The sequence below is a fragment of the Bufo bufo genome, chromosome 2 (assembly GCF_905171765.1).
Source record: "Bufo bufo chromosome 2, aBufBuf1.1, whole genome shotgun sequence".
Taxonomy (NCBI): Eukaryota; Metazoa; Chordata; class Amphibia; order Anura; family Bufonidae; genus Bufo; species Bufo bufo.
Genome location: NC_053390.1, coordinates 395,953,552 through 395,972,276, shown reverse-complemented (window position 1 = coordinate 395,972,276; position 18,725 = coordinate 395,953,552). Strand labels below are relative to the sequence as shown.

At 41.3% G+C, this 18,725-nt stretch overlaps 1 protein-coding gene across 1 annotated transcript in view; it reads left to right on the top strand.

Annotated features, from left to right (window-relative positions):
* SH3GL2 (SH3 domain containing GRB2 like 2, endophilin A1) overlaps positions 1 to 16,201 on the top strand; it is a 161,489-nt gene extending 145,288 nt beyond the window's left edge. The window contains exons 7-9 of the mRNA XM_040417241.1: positions 404 to 507; positions 10,298 to 10,431; positions 12,937 to 16,201. Of these exons, the coding sequence (XP_040273175.1) occupies positions 404 to 507; positions 10,298 to 10,431; positions 12,937 to 13,136 (438 nt within the window). The 3' untranslated portion in view covers positions 13,137 to 16,201. The remainder of the gene's footprint in view (positions 1 to 403; positions 508 to 10,297; positions 10,432 to 12,936) is intronic.
* The last annotated feature ends 2,524 nt before the right edge of the window (positions 16,202 to 18,725 follow it).

Sequence of the window (18,725 nt, the reverse complement as noted above, 5' to 3'; positions counted from 1 at the left end):
TCTCATAAGGCGGAATGCGGTGCTGTTTCACTAACCCAATATTTTTTCTATTAGGCCTAGCTATTGCAATACAATTGGAAATGTATTTCACAAAGTTGCCATATAGCCGTATAATTAGATGTGCTGTCCGTTTGCTTCAAAGCAATTTTCTTGATAAAATTGAAATGGCTTTTTGTGTGACATTGATTGAGCAAGAAGTGATAGCTTCAGCTATACTGTTCGATCATTTACTGGTAGAGATAGATTGCTTCATTCCACAAAATCTATTTGTTTACAAAATCTAGCTTTATTTTCTGTTTTACTTCCGCACGTACATTTTACAAGATGGTCTCTGCAGGGGATGAGATTGCACTTGCATTTCATACCCTGGCTGATCAATAACTTACTGATCTGTTTTCCTTAGATTGAACAAGTGAGCCAGCTCACGGCTCTTATACAAGCACAACTGGAGTATCACAAGCAGGCAGTGCAGATTTTACAACAAGTGTCCGTAAAACTGGATCAGAGGTAAGCTCCATAAAGATAGATTTTCTGGTGGGCAGATGCCCAGATGCCCCCTCGTGACCACCAGCCAGGTAAATAATTATCTGCCACTCCCAGAGTTAAATACTTGACAGTCCCAGCTTTAATTATGTACCTGGCTGGCGGCTGCAGGCGTCTTACTGGCTCCTGACTTCAACTGCCATCCTGAGGTGACTGGAGTAGGACAGAAGATGGCAGCTGGCACTGGCCACCACAGAGGAGCAGCTTTTGGGGCGGTAGTTTGTGCTGCTGGGGCATTATTTTGTGATGCACAGTGGTATTTGTTTCTGTCTTCACAGTATGTTGTGCTGCACTGTGGTATTTGGCTCTGCTGGGGCACTATTTTGTGTCGCTATATATTCCTGGCTACGCCCACTTTGTTACCCTGCTTTCTGTCAATTTGGAGCCACCTTCAACATGAGACCACTTTGTTTTTTCCAGGGCCACTCCACCACTGCATCTATTTCACACACGTACAGATTGTTACTGATCATTGGCCAGTTTAACCCCTTCCTGACATGGTGATTTTCCATTTTTACGTTTTTTGTTATTTTTTTCTTACTCCCTGGCCTGCCTTCCCAGAGCCATAACCATTTTATTTTTCTGTTCACATAGCTGTATGAGAGCTTTCTTTTTTCGGGACAAGTTTTTCTTTTAGTGGGAAGTTAAAATAAAATTCCAAATGTGGAATTGGGGAAAAAAATGCAATGCAGTTTTCTTTTTTTCTTTCTTTTTTTTACGGCGTTCACTATGCAGTAAAACTGACCAGTTTCCTTGATTCTCTGGGTCAGTACAATTACAAGTATACCGCATTTATATAGTTTTTCCTGTGTTTTAATACTGAAAAAAATTAAATTAAAAACTTTGGAAACTTTTATATACACTGCTCGAAAAAATAAAGGGAATACAAAAATAACACATCCTAGATCTGAGTTAATTAAATATTCTTCTGAAATACTTTGTTCTTTACATAGTTGAATGTGCTGACAACAAAATCACACAAAAATTAAAAAATGGAAATCAAATTTTTCAACCCATGGAAGTCTGGATTTGGAGTCACACTCAAAATTAAAGTGGAAAAACACACTACAGGCTGATCCAACTTTGATGTAATGTCCTTAAAACAAGTCAAAATGAGGCTCAGTAGTGTGTGTGGCCTGTATGACCTCCCTACAACGCCTGTGCATGCTCCTGATGAGGTGGCGGACGGTCTCCTGAGGGATCTCCTCCCAGACCTGGACTAAAGCATCTGCCAACTCCTGGACAGTCTGTGGTGCAACGTGACGTTGGTGGATAGAGCGAGACATGATGTCCCAGATGTGCTCAATTGGATTCAGGTCTGGGGAACGGGCGGGCCAGTCCATAGCATCAATGCCTTCGTCTTGCAGGAACTGCTGACACACTCCAGCCACATAAGGTCTAGCATTGTCTTGCATTAGGAGGAACCCAGGGCCAACCGCACCAGCATATGGTCTCACAAGGGGTCTGAGGATCTCATCTCGGTACCTAATGGAAGTCAGGCTACCTCTGGCGCGCACATGGAGGGCTGTGCGCCCCTCCAAAGAAATGCCACCCACACGATTACTGACCCAATGGCAAACCGGTCATGCTGGAGGATGTTGCAGGCAGCAGAACGTTCTCCACGGCGTCTCCAGACTCTGTCACGTCTGTCACATGGGCTCAGTGTGTACCTGCTTTAATCTGTGAAGAGCACAGGGTGCCAGTGGCGAATTTGCCAATCTTGGTGTTCTCTGGCAAATGCCAAACGTCCTGCACGGTGTTGGGCTGTAAGCACAACCCCCACCTGTGGACGTCGGGCCCTCATATCACCCTCATGGAGTCTGTTCCTGACCGTTTGAGCAGACACATGCACATTTGTGGCCTCCTGGAGGTCATTTTGCAGGGCTCTGGCAGTGCTCCTCCTGTTCCTCCTTGCACAAAGGTGGAGGTAGCGGTCCTGCTGCTGGGTTGTTGCCCTCCTACGGCCTTCTCCACGTCTCCTGATGTACTGGCCTGTCTCCTGGTAGCGCCTCCATGCTCTGGACACTACGCTGACAGACACAGCAAACCTTCTTGCCACAGCTCGCATTGATGTGCCATCCTGGATAAGCTGCACTACCTGAGCCACTTGTGTGGGTTGTAGACTCTGTCTCATGCTACCACTAGAGTGAAAGCACCGCCAGCATTTAAAAGTGACCAAAACATCAGCCAGAAAGCATAGGAACTGAGAAGTGGTATATTGTCACCACCTGCAGAACCACTCCTTTATTGGGGGTGTCTTGCTAATTGCCTATAATTTCCACCTGTTGTCTATCCCATTTGCACAACAGCATGTGAAATTGATTGTCACTCAGTGTTGCTTCCTAAGTGGACAGTTTGATTTCACAGAAGTGTGATTGACTTGGAGTTACATTGTGTTGTTTAAGTGTTCCCTTTTATTTTTTTGAGCAGTGTATTTTGAAAACGTATTTTATTTTTTTTTTACTTTTTTTGGACCCCCGAGTGCAATTATTAGATTATAATATACAAAGATCAGTATATCACAATTCAGTGCTGCCGCCTGCAGGCCTGAATTGTATTATACGAGTAATAAACCTAGACGCCTAGTACAGGCTCTGGCTTATTAGAGCAACAGAACACTTTCGCCATCTCAGCCAGGGAAAGCACTCCTGTCCGGGAAGCGCCTGCTTCCTGTTTTTTTGCCTCTCGGATGCCGTGGTCACATTTGACCATAGCATCTGATGGGTTAAATGTCAGCGATCAGCATTACCACCAATCGCAGACGCTGGCCCAGGGTGTCTGCTGTATGAAACAGCAGGCACCCGATAACTAAAACGGTCACTTTGCTCTGGAGCGGGTGCCATCTTTAGAAACCCGAAATCCATCGTACATGTACAACGGATGTCTAAGTGGGTGTATAATGTAATTTGTATGTAGGTTAGGATTGCACTGAATTCGGACATTATGTTCAGCATGTATGTTTAAAATGTTCATATGCCAAAGATCTATGCCTGTACTGTTACCATTTACTGTGCATATGGTATACTTTTTATTTTTTTGCAGCTGTATTGAAAAGCTGTGTCTACTACACTATTTAGTATACCAATGTGTAGTGGGCCAAAATATTCAATTCCTTTTGGCACATGTTCTTCTAAGAGAAATCTATAGATGCAGCAGACGTATACATCTGGTGAATGAATATTGAGCTCAAACCTGGATTGAACTTAACCTTAATACCTTTAGGTCCTGCTTGCCTGTATTTAATTTGTTCCGTTCTGGCTGCTTAATAGCTCTGCTATGATCAGTAGCCGCAGCTTAGCTGCATTGTGTAAATGGAGTATCTAGTTGCAATTTAAGATGATCCATCTGAAGATGTGCCAGACATTATGTTGCAGTGCAGACAGTTTATTTATGGCTGCTCTCAGAAACAACAGACATGGGCATTTAGATAAAATCTGTAGTCATTTTTTCATCCTAAACATCCTTCATTCGGTCTGATAAGCAGCTATACAATACATTATTACATGTCTCCAAAAATGTTTCTGGCCCCAGCTTTGCATTGCAACCACTCTGTGTATTGTATTTGAATGCTTGGCCTGTGTCTATCTTAAGATTTTTTAAATGCCTTTGTGACAATATGTAACTCAAAAATACTGTAGGATGGATTATGAGCGCTGGTGTCATTTAACTACTTTACCTTTAACTACTTAGCTGCAACTCTTAGGGCCCGTTCACATGACCGTTTATGCCACCAGAATTTTAGTGCGGACTCTGCACCAGTATTCACGTGGCGGCTCTGTGGTGTCTGTCTCCCATTGTTTTCAAGAAAATTTAGACTAGCACATCCATAGTCACAGGTGCACACCTTGATGCCGGTAGATGGGTCCGACACACGTTTGATAAAAAATGTGCACAAAGAGCTTCCATTTTTTTATGTATAGTAGGTATTGTACCACTTTAATCCAGAATAATCCCTAATCCTTAGATCTATTGTTTGCATGTGTAATGGTGTGCTGCCATACGTTTTTGTTTGCTGTACCATTGTTTTCAGTCGGAGACAGTGCTTCAGTTTGCATAACCTACTGTTCAAAGCTGAAGGGACATGTCCGTGCTTGGCGCAGTGTCCAGATGAATGCTGCTAGAAGCTATGGTGGGGGTCCATTCATGAATTTACTCCATTCATGAGGCTGCAAGGGAGCAGGTCCGTGGCGTACAAAGTGAAAAACCGGTATGGTTTCTGCCATGGACTACTCTGCATATTTTCAGAAGCAAAATCCGCTGAATGAATGTAGCCTTAGGGTGTAACCAGACTGCGTGACTGGCAACACTTGGCAACCAATGCCCACCCACAGCAGCCAGTGGCTGTGAAATATTGCCTCTGGTCTCGCCCTTACTCTTTAATGACTTACCTTTAACAGCAGCCTAGACAAGTGCTCATTTGGCATCTATGCTCTCACCAGAGTTCACTCTGCAAGTGAGGGAGCTCCTCTCTCTAAGAAGCTACCAGGTAGCTCAGAAACAACTGGTGCAGGAAAAACATTATTACTACATAGCAAAGTAAATACACTGCTCAAAAAAATAAAGGGAACACTTAAACAACACAATGTAACTCCAAAGTCAATCACACTTCTGTAAAATCAAACTGTCCACTTAGGAAGCAACACTGAGTGACAATCAATTTCACATTCTGTTGTGCAAATGGGATAGACAACAGGTGGAAATTATAGGCAATTAGCAAGACACCCCCAATAAAGGAGTGGTTCTGCAGGTGGTGACCACAGACCACTTCTCAGTTCCTATGCTTCCTGGCTGATGTTTTGGTCACTTTTGAATGCTGGCGGTGCTTTCACTCTAGTGGTAGCATGAGACGGAGTCTACAACCCACACAAGTGGCTCAGGTAGTGCAGCTTATCCAGGATGGCACATCAATGCGAGCTGTGGCAAGAAGGTTTGCTGTGTCTGTCAGCGTAGTGTCCAGAGCATGGAGGCGCTACCAGGAGACAGGCCAGTACATCAGGAGACGTGGAGGAGGCCGTATGAGGGCAACAACCCAGCAGCAGGACCGCTACCTCCGCCTTTGTGCAAGGAGGAACAGGAGAAGCACTGCCAGAGTCCTGCAAAATGACCTCCAGCAGGCCACAAATGTGCATGTGTCTGCTCAAACGGTCAGAAACAGACTCCATGAGGGTGATATGAGGGCCCGACATCCACAGGTGGGGGTTGTGCTTACAGCCCAACACCGTGCAGGACGTTTGGCATTTGCCAGAGAACACCAAGATTGGCAAATTCGCCACTGGCGCCCTGTGCTCTTCACAGATGAAAGCAGGTTCACACTGAGCACATGTGACAGACGTGACAGTCTGGAGACACCGTGGAGAACGTTCTGCTGCCTGCAACATCCTCCAGCATGACCGGTTTGGCATTGGGTCAGTAATGGTGTGGGGTGGCATTTCTTCGGAGGGCCGCACAGCCCTCCATGTGCTCACCAGAGGTAGCCTGACTGTCATTAGGTACCGAGATGAGATCCTCAGACCCCTTGTGAGAACATATGCTGGTGCGGTTGGCCCTGGGTTCCTCCTAATGCAAGACAATGCTAGACCTCATGTGGCTGGAGTGTGTCAGCAGTTCCTGCAAGACGAAGGCATTGATGCTATGGACTGGCCCGCCCGTTCCCCAGTCCTGAATCCAATTGAGCACATCTGGGACATCATGTCTCGCTCTATCCACCAACGTCACGTTGCACCACAGATTGTCCAGGAGTTGGCAGATGCTTTAGTCCAGGTCTGGGAGGAGATCCCTCAGGATACCGTCCGCCACCTCATCAGGAGCATGCACAGGCATTGTAGGGAGGTCATACAGGCATGTGGAGGCCACACACACTACTGAGCCTCATTTTGACTTGTTTTAAGGACATTACATCAAAGTTGGATCAGCCTGTAGTGTGTTTTTCCACTTTAATTTTGAGGGTGACTCCAAATCCAGACCTCCATGGGTTAAAAATTTGATTTCCATTTTTTTATTTTTGTGTGATTTTGTTGTCAGCATATTCAACTATGTAAAGAACAAAGTATTTCAGAAGAATATTTAATAAATTCAGATCTAGGATGTGTTATTTTTGTGTTCCCTTTATTTTTTGAGCAGTGTACATTAAAGAGGACCTTTCATGGTATTATGTGTTATGAACTGGCATGCTTACCAGATAGGGCGGCCCCAGCACTTTTATTTTTATTTTTTTATTATTTTTTTTTATTTTTTTTTATTATTTTTTTTTATTACCCCTCAGTTCCGGCGCTGTGTCCCCTGCTGTTTTTGGTGCCTCATATGTTAATTTAGAGTATCGGTACAGGGATGAAGAGACGGCCAGGTTTCTCAATGGGCGTCTCCTTCTCCCTGGCTGTAGCACGGTCCAGTTGCAGCGAAGAGCGTCACAGCCAGGGAGAAGGTGAGCTGTTTTTTCGCCCTTTGAGAAACCCGGCCGTCTCCCCCTCCCTGTACTGATGGTCTAAATTAACATATGAGGCAACAAAAACAGTGGGGGACACAGTGCTGAAACAGAGGGGTATTTTAGAAAAAAAAAAAAATTGCTTGCATCTGTTGGATCCCGCCCTATCTGGTAAGCATACCAGTTTCTAACAAAAATTACCATGAAAGGTCCTCCTTAAACCTATAGAATCATCAGCAGCTTCGCTGTTGCAGATGAGGTGTGTCAGTCAGAATCAATTTTGCATGAATTGGATCTTGTGAGACCCTTATTTCACTGCTAGTTTGTATTTTTTACAAAACAATGATTATTCTCTTACTAATCCGATGACTAACTAGAGGTTACATGCTTCATGCTTGTGACAGGTCTGCACGCCGAAAGTGGGAAATTTTAAATTGCTTGATGACTTTTTCTAAAGGGAGTATTTCTAATCAGATGATTTCAGAGGAATACTATTTAAACTTCAAAGTGACTCGGCTGTCACAATTGAATTGTAAATTCTTTAATAGCTTTAAATTCTGATTTACAAATAGAGACTTTAGGGCACATGTATTAAGACTGGCATTTTAGACGCCGGTCTTAATAAAGCCCTAGCCATCTTACTTTTTAGACCTTTTTCTACGCCTGAAACAGTGGCCAGCCCATCCACTTCCCCGGCCACGCCACACCCACTTATTTAGACCTGGCTTGAGCTTGGCAAAGTCGCAGATTGCAGCGCAACGAATTGTTGCCTAATTTAGACGTATTTCAGAATTATAAATGACCCCCTTTTTGCACTAGGTGGAATTTCTCTTGAATGTTTTTCTTACCTACCCACAATGGGGCACATGGCTGAATTTAGCTGCATCGCATTTAATAGTATACAGTGAAGCTTCTCCAAAAGACCATCATATACTATGCTATCCATCTTCTTTGGCCATTGCTCTAAAAGCCTATTTAAAATGCAATTTTGGTGGCCATCTCTAAGAGAGGTTTTACTATATCCCTAAACGTGCTATACAAGACTTAGTCCTCATCTTTGTGGCATCGTGTCATTTTGACTATGGGCCATCTTTTCTCCGAGAGTCAACAGGGCATATGTGTGTGGGAGTGTATGCGTAGGGGTAGAAAGACAGTTGTTCTGGTAGATCTACAGTCGTATCAATCAGTGTTATTATAAAATGTTGAGCTATGAAAAAGTAAAACCATTTTTCTGAACTCATTTCTCATGCAGCATTGTTATAAACCTGGATGATCAGGGTCGTTCTTTGAAGCCACTTTACTTGCATGACCTTAGGTAATTCCATAATGTAGCAGCCTAGTGAATGTTTCTGTAGCAATGTGATATCATGTTGTGATAATAGAGCTTAACGGAATTGCCTGGCTCATAGTTCAGCCTGATGAAATGCTTGGATAAAATGGCACAGCGGCAGAGCTCAGGTTGATTTAAACTTGTTAAAACATCTTGGAGGAATGTTAACATGGAACTGTACAGCTTCACGAGTTGATGGAACATCAAGATAGCACACTCTTGGTGAAATGTCATACTAATAAAGCCTAATGGAGCTTTGTGATCGTAAAGCGTGATACAATGCCTTGATAACATACTGTAAGCTGGTGAAAGTTTATAATTATGCATTGTTATTCCATGTTACATTCTGTAGATATCAATAATGGCCTACAATTTACAATAACTGATGGCATAACTTTAGCTACAAGATTGTACAGATCACTAGAACATTTGTTCTTATGCTATAGATTTAGAGCCAATAGTTCTTTAATTGGGAGTTTGTAAGGTGTTTGAAATCTTTCTCATATGTTAGAAAAGTTTTGACCTGTGTAGCAGTTGGTTGTACGGTATTCACAATAGTTAATTTTATTCTGGTTTGTAACTGTCATTCAGAACCCTGCAGATGGTCAGTAACCGGTGTATGTAGGTCTTGGGTCCTCCAGCAGAGTAATACTTTGGAATCCTAGGTTAAAGGTTTCAGGCCTTTTGTCCGTGCTCTTTTCTTGTTTTATTATTTGGAATGTTTGAAAAGTTATTACATTAAAAGGGTTATTTCACAAAAACTATTACTGTGCGATGAATAAGACCTTTCAAATGAAGTATCATTGCAATATACATAAAAAAATATTGTTAGGTTTTTATGTGCATTACATGTACAGTACATTTTCCTTTTTGGTAGCACCCCCTGCTGTTCTCCTATGGCTGAATTTCTGGTCCACCTTCTCCTGAATTCACTGGTGGACCGACATGCTTAGAAGCTTCCCAGCTCCCTTCCTCTTCTCAGTGCCATCATAGTGATATCATAATGAAGAGGCCTAGAGTCAGACCCTTTTTATTCATTCATCCGGCAAAGAACAGCCTGCTGGATCTCTCTGCATTCCAGCATTGCCTTAAGCTTAAACGTCACAGTCGACCCCCATTAACTATAATAAGGACCGGCGGCAATCCAGTCACAACATGACAAATATGCCGAGAATAGACCTTGTAAAAACCACTACGCTCACAAGCGCTGACTGCAGTGCACTCTTGGGAAATGCAGGTGCTTGAATGTCATATGGGGTGAGCTGCTGCCCACCCACAGAAAGTGAAGAGACCCAAGCTGCAGATGGGTGAGTAAAGAAGATAAAAGGGTGATAATTACACTCGAGAGCACCATATTTTTCTTTGATATATTATATATAAAATAATGGCGTGCTTTACTCCAGATACGTTTTAGTTTGTGGGATAAACAGCGTAAAAAGCGAATGATATCTATACTTTTGGAAGTCTATAAGTGAAAGAAAAGGGTGCTACATTGTTTATAATGTATTGTAAAGAAAGGTGTGTGTAGGTAAAGGGCGATGCACTGACTTGATCAGATTGTGTAGTGTGAACACATTACTACTGAATACTTTTTGAAGTAGTTCCTCCACTGCTTTGCCCACTAGCCAGAGCCAAGGAATTTCAGATAAGGTAGTATAATAGCACGTACAGTTCACAAGAGGTAGGACAGGTGACTGTATGACTTATCTCCACCAGCTCCTGAAGTAACTGTTATTTTACTGCCTTGTCAGCTATCTATAATTTTAATTATGGCCTTGAATAATCTCAAGACTGTCAGTCAGAATTCACCAGTTATTAGACCAGTTTCTGTTGGAGAGTTGAAGTCCTACCAGTTTAGAGACCTGGTCAAGAATGAGGTGCAGCATAAGGTGTGAGTATAGCACTTCTGAAATTTTTACAAAAACTGTATAACTTACTTAGTAGTAGTAAAAATAAATTACAGAACATAGAAATAATCCAATAAAATGCTTTTCATTTGATAGAATGAGAGATGCTGCAATACAGCCACGGCGAGAATACCAGCCCAAACCTCGTATGAGCTTGGATCTAGCATTAGCCAGTGAAAACAGTCAACATAATGGAGGAATTTCTCTCGCTACAACTCCGAAACCATCAGGTATGCCCCAGGATATTGCCATCTTTTTTAATTTTGTTTTGTTGAAGTACTTTTAAAGCAGACCTATCACCATGAAATGCAGTGCAATCTGCAGGAAGAGCTGAGCAGATTGATATATCGTTTTTAGGGAAACAAACCAGTAAAACTTGTAATTTTAAATATTTATTTTTCTGTTATTTCTGATTTCATTGTTCATGGGGTGTTATAAGTGATTGACAGCCATCTCTGTGTACTGTGCACACAAGTAGAATGCTATCCGTCTCTAATAACCTCTCCCCCATGAACAATACTTTCAGAAATAGCATTTCTAAATGTTGAAATTACAGTTTTACCAAATCTTTTCCTGCAAATAATAATAATAATAATAAAAAAAATAAAAAAAATTATATATATAGATCTATATCAGTCTAGTCCATGGATGGCCAACCTGAGGCTCTCCAGCTGTTGCAAAACTACAACTCCCAGCATGCCTAGGCTACCTACAGCTATCAGCCTACAGCAGGGCATGGTGGGAGTTGTAGTTTTACAACAGCTGGAGAGCCTCAGGTTGGCCATGCCTGGTCTAGTCTATAACAAGCTGCCGGCAGATTGCACTGTGCTTTGTGGTGACAGGTCCTCTTTAAAGAGGACCATGGGGAATTGATTTGGCGTGTTTGGTCCAATACATCTTAGTTACCACTACTGATGTTTTTGGTACAGTTTTTTTTATTTGTTTTAGCCAAAACCAAGAGTGGAGCCTACAGGGAAGAACGATATAACTGAAAATTTTATACTTTTCCTGTTTATTTTTTTATTTATTTTTAGTCCATAAGAAGACTCCATATAAAATAAAGTCTAAACTAAAAGCAATTTGCATGGTTTCCCAATACAAATACAAATACAAACACACACACACACACACACACACACAGCAGCTCTGGAGAACCTGACAGCAGATGTTTAATTTCCCTGCAATGCCACCACAGGGTAATTTTGTGTATTGTACAGTTCCCATTAGCATCAGTGTTCTGTCCATGCTATGCACAGATATGCAGAGTCCTTTCTGTGATAGGTTCACTGTAATCACTAACAGACGAGGGTCCTAAATGTTTGACCTTTCTTTATTGGCAGCACATCCCTCTGTATAAACAGGGTACGAGCTACCGACAATGTGAAAAGCTGTCAAGGGAATGAGGGACGAATGATCATAATAATGATCATTTGTCTCCCTGTCACTTTGCATTGGGCTGTGTGAAAGGCACTTTAACTGAGCCCAGATCGACTTGCGTATTGTATATTGGCCCAATGTCTGACTATGTAAGAGGACCCTAAGTTCTAGCATTACTGATTCTGGCATATTTTTTTCTTTGACGTGTTGTTAAATCCAACAGTAGTTTAACCCTGCTATCTGTTTTAAGGCAGTCATTACGTAGCCTTATTATAGCGTTTTCATTTCATGGTGCTCAGTAATGGTGGCTATACAGAGAATAATGCACCAACAGATCAGTTAGTTGACCATCCACTAAAGTAAACAGTCAGTGCTAAGTTACCCTTGAATAGCTCTTATTTTGCCCGTTTTCAGCTGTCCCGCTATTTTGGAGTGGAAAAAAAGGTCTCCCGAAAGACATTTATGGACTTTTGGAAGGCAATTTGTAAGTTTAAACAGAAAAGAAAAATTGTTGCCTGAACATCTAGTTTTAAAACTATTGACCTACTGGGCCAAGATAACCTCATAGAATTACTTGATGTACATGCACATCATGGGTGATTTACCTAAAGGCTCCATAATGTATAGGTAGGTCAGGAGGATTGCACAGATACAGAAGCTGTTCCTGTGAGATCAAAAGCAAAGAGCCCAATTTGGATTGACAGTATAACTCCTGGGGTAACATAGTAACCTAACATGTAGGGCTGGAAAAGGACTTGTGTCCATCTAGTTCAGCCTGTTATCTGTAATCCGGTAGTTACAATAACTCCCTTCTCTGGAAATCTAATAACTATAACCTATAATACCGGTATTATTACACTCCATAAATAAATCCAGACCCCTCCTAAACTCTTTTAGTGAATTCGCCATCACCACCTCCTCAGGCAGAGAGTTCCATAGTCTCACTGCTCTTACTGTAAAGAATCCTCTTCTATGTTTGTGTACAAACCTTCTTTCCTCCAGATGCAGAGAATGTCCCCTCCTCACAGTCCTGGGGGTAAATAGATGATGGGAGAGATCTCTGTACTGACCTCTGATATATTTATAAATAGTTATTAGAGCTCCCCTCAGTCGTCTTTTTTCTAAAGTGAACAACCCTAATTTTTTATAATCTTTCAGGGTACTGTAGTCCACCCATTCCAGTTATTACGTTAGTTGCCCTCCCCTGAACTCTCTCCAGCTCTGCTATGTCTGTCTTGGCCATGGGCCCAGAATTATACACTACTCCTTGTGAGATCAGACTAGTGATTGGCACAACTATGTCATTAAAATTAAGTATCGAAAATACAGTTGTAACTCATTTATTTCCTGTGATGCAGGTGCTCCCATGGATCAGCCATGCTGTCGGTCCCTCTATGACTTTGATCCAGAAAATGAAGGAGAACTTGGTTTCAAAGAGGGCGACATCATTACTCTCACCAACCAGATTGATGAAAATTGGTATGAAGGGATGCTGCATGGCCAGTCAGGCTTCTTCCCAATCAATTATGTCGATATTCTGGTCCCACTGCCACACTGAAATGTCTGACATAAACAATAATTCAGTTCGTACCACTGCATTTTAAATGCTGCTTACTCCAGATGACAAGTACATGGGCAGTGGTTTTAAATCTTGTTACATTCCATGGTCATTTCAAATTAATTTGTCTTTCTATGATTTCTTTTTATGTGTTCTTTCTTCTGTTATTGTATTATATTATTGTGTTCTTAATAATGAATGCAGGAATAAAAAGTACTTGTTGTGCATCCTTCCTTCCACGATACAGCGCACAGTAGTCTTAATATGCCCAAAGTGATAGTGTTATTTTTATGCCAACTTTGCTTACTGTAGGTTTCCAGATATGTTTACAGAGATAAAACTGTGCGAGTCTTGGACTTGAAATGTCTTGGATTTTATGAAATTTATTTCTGCAAATTGTTTTCTCATGTATTGTGGCATCAGGAAGTCATTCTTTATTAGTTTCAAACCTGACGTAAGTGACATGGAACCAAAGTGTTTTTAATAGATTGTTAATAGTTTAGGTTGGAGAGGACTTGCCCCCTGATTTCACAAACTAGTCATAATCCACAAGATGACAGCCATTACACTGTCTACCCCCAAGTTATTTATACAGCTTTTTGATGGCAAACAGCCACAGTTACTCTCCCCCCACCCCCCAACCACCTCTTTCCTATTGCCCTGGCAAGTTCTGGAAGTGCTATAGATTTGCAAGTTCTGAACCAGGATGCAGGAACGGTGCTACCGTATAACTAGGTCTTGAACCTTACAGCTGTGCTACCCAAATACTTCTGCAAAAATAATGATGTGTATACTGGCATATTAGAAGTTTTTAGAGTGGATATTGAGGGCCAGTAACAATACTTGGATTGTGTGTATATGGCTGTTGGTCAAGCTGTTTTGACCTATATAATGTATGTTTCATAGGACAGTCTAGATTTTCAAATATTCCAATTTTACAGAATACAATTATTTGTTAACAAAGTACAGCAGTTCGTTTATTACATCTATTAATTAAATCGTGCAGAAAAAAGTTTTTTCTTAGACTTGAGTCGATTCTGTACACAGATTCCTAATTTCCATTTCCTGTATTTGATGTTACAGTATGATGTCTATATTGTTTTAGCTTGTGGCTATTATCCCCAACCCACAATTTCCCATACCATCAAATCTGCTGTATGTCAAGGGTAGCAAAGATGTCAGCAGGAAAAGATGATCATGTCATTTAACTTGGATACAAAAAAGAGGGAATTTATATATTTCCATTCGAAATGTTCAAGCCAAATCCTGACAGGAATTTCATCCTTGTATAATTATGGAATGGAGCTTGTAACCTCTTTTGACAAGTCTATTTTAGTAATTTTTTTGCCTTCCCCATGTAATAACAATTCTGGAGCATCTATTCTTATAACCCTGTTTTGTGCCAATCCTTGGCTTACTGTGTGCCAGAATAATGCACCTGAATTTTGCTGCAAATTTGGCACATATTAAGTAACTCAGTTTCTCCAGCTAAACCACAACCCCTTTACCTCCCCACGTCAGCCGATCCAAAAAAAAAGTGTCTGCAACTATTAATAAATGAGGTGCGTGGCCTAAAGAGCACTGAAAAGAATTGAATATCTATGTAAATAATTTAATAAAGGTTACAGTACAGCTCGATTTTTCTCTTGGATTAGTTAGGGGCAGCAGGTTACTGAATTTGTAGGGTCACCTTATTATCAGTTTCTGACTCGTGGCGATAGTATGTGGTATTATGGCTACACATAGCAGTAGAATAGGTTTATTTTACTTTTTCTAGTTCCCTTCATTCTTGTTTTATAAAATGTCTGTATTCAAAAGAGATATTTTAGGGGTCAATAAATGATAACGAGATTCTCTTTGACAAAGTGTAGTTACTAGATGGAGAGGACCAAAAAAGATGTAGAATCAAAGCTTCAATAAGAAGTCTACCTGTCCTACTAGCCTACTAGAAAAAGAATTGCCCTGCATGTGGTGCTTCTGAAAAGGATGTAAGGGACATAAAGAATATATAGTAGGTCCTCAAGAACCGATTAAAACCGTAACTCCATTCAAAACGAAATAATCCAGGCATAACTGAAGTTAACGCTAATATTCCACCCTTTCCCGTTATTTCACAAGAGATCCCGATAGCTGAGATACGTTGATACTGTACATATATATCTGCCTATAACATGAAGGGAAACTATTCTAGTCACCGTTGATTTTTGTTTTACTACTCTGAAAGCTTAATGAGTCAAATATCGGATTTTACCATAAAGCTGTGCTGTTTTTGTTTGTGGAGAAAAAATTATATTCACACCTGACAAACAGTCAAGTTTTGTGGGGAATTGAATATCGAGCTTAATTTCAGTTAGGCCTCATGCACATGGCCGTTGATCGGCCGTTCCATGCATTGGGAATCGCAATTTGCGGTCCCCAATGCACATTCAACTTGAATGGGTCCGTGATCTGTCCGCACCACAAAAAAGCAGGGCATAAGGAGACACGGACAGAAACCCCACGGAACCACTCCTTAGTGTTAATTTCTCATTTCTTTCAACGTACAGAAGGGGGGGATCTCTTGAATGTGATGTGTGAGGATCTTATTTATTCAGTCAAATAGCTTGTTTTATTTTCTTTGTTAACCATAAAATCCCCTGTAATTAGTAAGTGCATTCTCCAGATAACCAGAGAAGATATATTAAACATATTTTTGGTGCATGCTCTCTGCCCTCAGTGAGGACTACAATTCTATTTGATATGTAAGCTGGGCAATTTAGACTTGTGACTGTATCTTACATCCCTTCGGTTTGGTTGTTTTTTTTCTTCACCACCATTCTGTGTGTAAAGTGCTGTGCCTAGCATCATAATTTTGTAACAAATGTCACATTCTTTTCGTTGAGTTATCCAGAGGTCTATTTATCTAAAGTGTACAGATTTGTCCTTTTTTTGGAAATTTTTTGTGCTGCTTCGGATGTGCCACTACAGTACAGGATTGAGTAACATGAAGGCAAAGCTTACGGCTTCATGTGTAAAATAAAGTATATCATAGAAAGCATTAACATTGAACAATAAACTGTGCTAAAACAAAAAGCTGTTTGTGTTATTTACATGTCTGCGTGCGTACATATGTCTTTATACATGCTGAAGTGTTCATTCAGACTCTCCAAGTGTTTTTTTTATTAATTTCCCAATGGCACACTGTTCTGCTAATCTGTGCAGTCAATCTTCAGTTTCACTCAGTCATGTTTGCTATATAATGACATCTACTGTACACAGTCAAGTCACATTTATTATGAACACTTCGTACTTTCCACGTCAGCAGCACGTAGTTCATGAAGGAAGTCACGTGTCGTGAGCTGACCTGGTGGGTATATGTGTGCAATAGGCTGTCTGCATAAATATCCCTCGTTGCTGTCATGGGTAAAAGGGTCAATTTTATCAGAGTTGCAAAAAACTGATGACTATTGTTTTTCAGGCCAAGAGTGGCAGTATTTCTGAAAAATTAGCAGTTTGGGAATAGTTTACATGCTGTGGTGAAAGTGTATAGTTAGTGGGCATATATCACGATTCCAAATAAGCAACAGGGAAACTGTGGACGTGAAATGTGCTATTGATGTTACAGGTGAAGGTCATCTGCAAGGATGCACCAGGGAGGACCAACACGCTACAGTTGGGCAGCTCACCGCCAAAATGAACCAGGGGCTATTAGACGCGTGTCTAAAACAACCGTTCAATGAACCTTTCTGCATATGGGGCTCAGAAGCAGATTGGTCACTGTACCTGTGCTAATTAAGTTGCATTGGCAGAAAAAGCTTCAGTTTTTGAAGCAGTATTGGATCTGGATCTCCATTGATTAGCAGCCTTCTCCAATGAGTCACGTTTCCTGCTTCATCAAATGGATGGATGTTGGCTTGTCAGGCAAGAGAACAAACACCCTGCAACGACTGCTGGAAGAACACAAGCTGGCGGTGGCAGCGTTATGGTCAGGGGAATGTTTTCATGGCATTCTCTAGGCTGACTCATCAGCGTCACTCTCCACTGATTTCGTATGAATCCATCCTTGCAGAACTTGTACACCCATACATGCTGATTATCTTCCAGCAAGACAGTGCAGCATGTCAGCTAGAAATGTGTTTCATTTGTTAGAAGAGCATGACAAAGACTTCCAAGTGCAACCCCGGTCCCCTAATTCCCCAGACTTGAACCTGATTGTGCATCTGTAGAGCCACCTCAAACATGGGGCCAGATTTATCATTCGCTCAAGTCAAAATAATGGAGTGAAAAAAAATCACAAATTTATGCCCAATCGCCAAAACTGCGCAAAAATTAGCGACTTTTTTGGCTCTGTGCTATGCTCACCAGTTTTCTAAAAGTGGGCGTGTTTTCTTATGTAAATGAATCTCTAGGCAGATTTACTATTGCGACAATTTAAAAAGTCGCAATTTCACTCCAGTGAGGACCATGCTTATCTTATGCGACTTTTTAATAGAACATGCAACTTTTTTGTGAAAACGTGGGACTTTTGTAAAGCTGCTTACTGACGGATAAACTGCTACCGTCAAACCACATTTATCACAGTATTAAAGGACCATTAATAAATCTGACTTTGGACAAAAGTGACTTTGGACATATGTAAAAGTGGAGTAAGGCTCCATTCACACGTCCGCAATGTGTTTTGCGGATACACGGAAACACGGAAAGCGGCAATGTGTGTTCCGCATTTTGCGGACCGCACATTGCCGACATAATTGCGGACAAGAATAGGACATGTTCTATTTTTTTGCGGAAACGGAAGCACGGATGCGGAAGTGCGGATCCGCAAATGTGGATGCGGACAGCACATTCCGTCCCCATAGAGAATGAATGGGTCCGCACCCTTTCCGCAAAATTGCGGAAAGGATGCGGACACATTTTGCGGACGTGTGAATGGAGCCTAAGATGTAAGTGTAATGATAAATCTGGCCCATAGTGTTTGTTCTATATCTATATTAATAGCACTGAAGAAGGCTTCAAAATGCAGGCCCTGGATTTAAAGAGACGCCTCCTTGATAGGGGCTACCCTGAGAGAATGTTGGAAGCAGACATGGAAAAAGCGGGGAAATTCCCCCAATGCGAATTGCTAAAGGGTAAAGGAAATGGAGAGAATAAAAAAGATAATTACACGAGATTTACCTTCTCGTTCAAATATAGCCCTATGGCAGATACAATACGAAGGGCGATTCATAGCAATTGGGATATTTTGAGAAGTGATAGCTTGATGGAGTGTGTACAAAATAAACCTCCAATCACTTTCAGAAGAAGCCACACTTTAAAATACAGAATAGTAAGGAGTCGCTATGTGGAAAGAGTAGCAATTGGTTACAGGAAAGACTCGAGGGTAATTTTAAATGTGGCAAAGCTCTTAGTTTTTGAGGGATTCACCACAAGGTGACCAGTTTCATTACATGTAGAAGTACATTTGTAGTATATGTAGTACTATGTCAGTGTGGACGTTTCTGTATTGGGAAAACAATTAGATGTATGTATGAAAGGTTCAGAGAACATGTTAAAGGGATTCTGTCACCAGGATTAACGCTATAGCGATATTTATATGTGCCCATTAGTCTC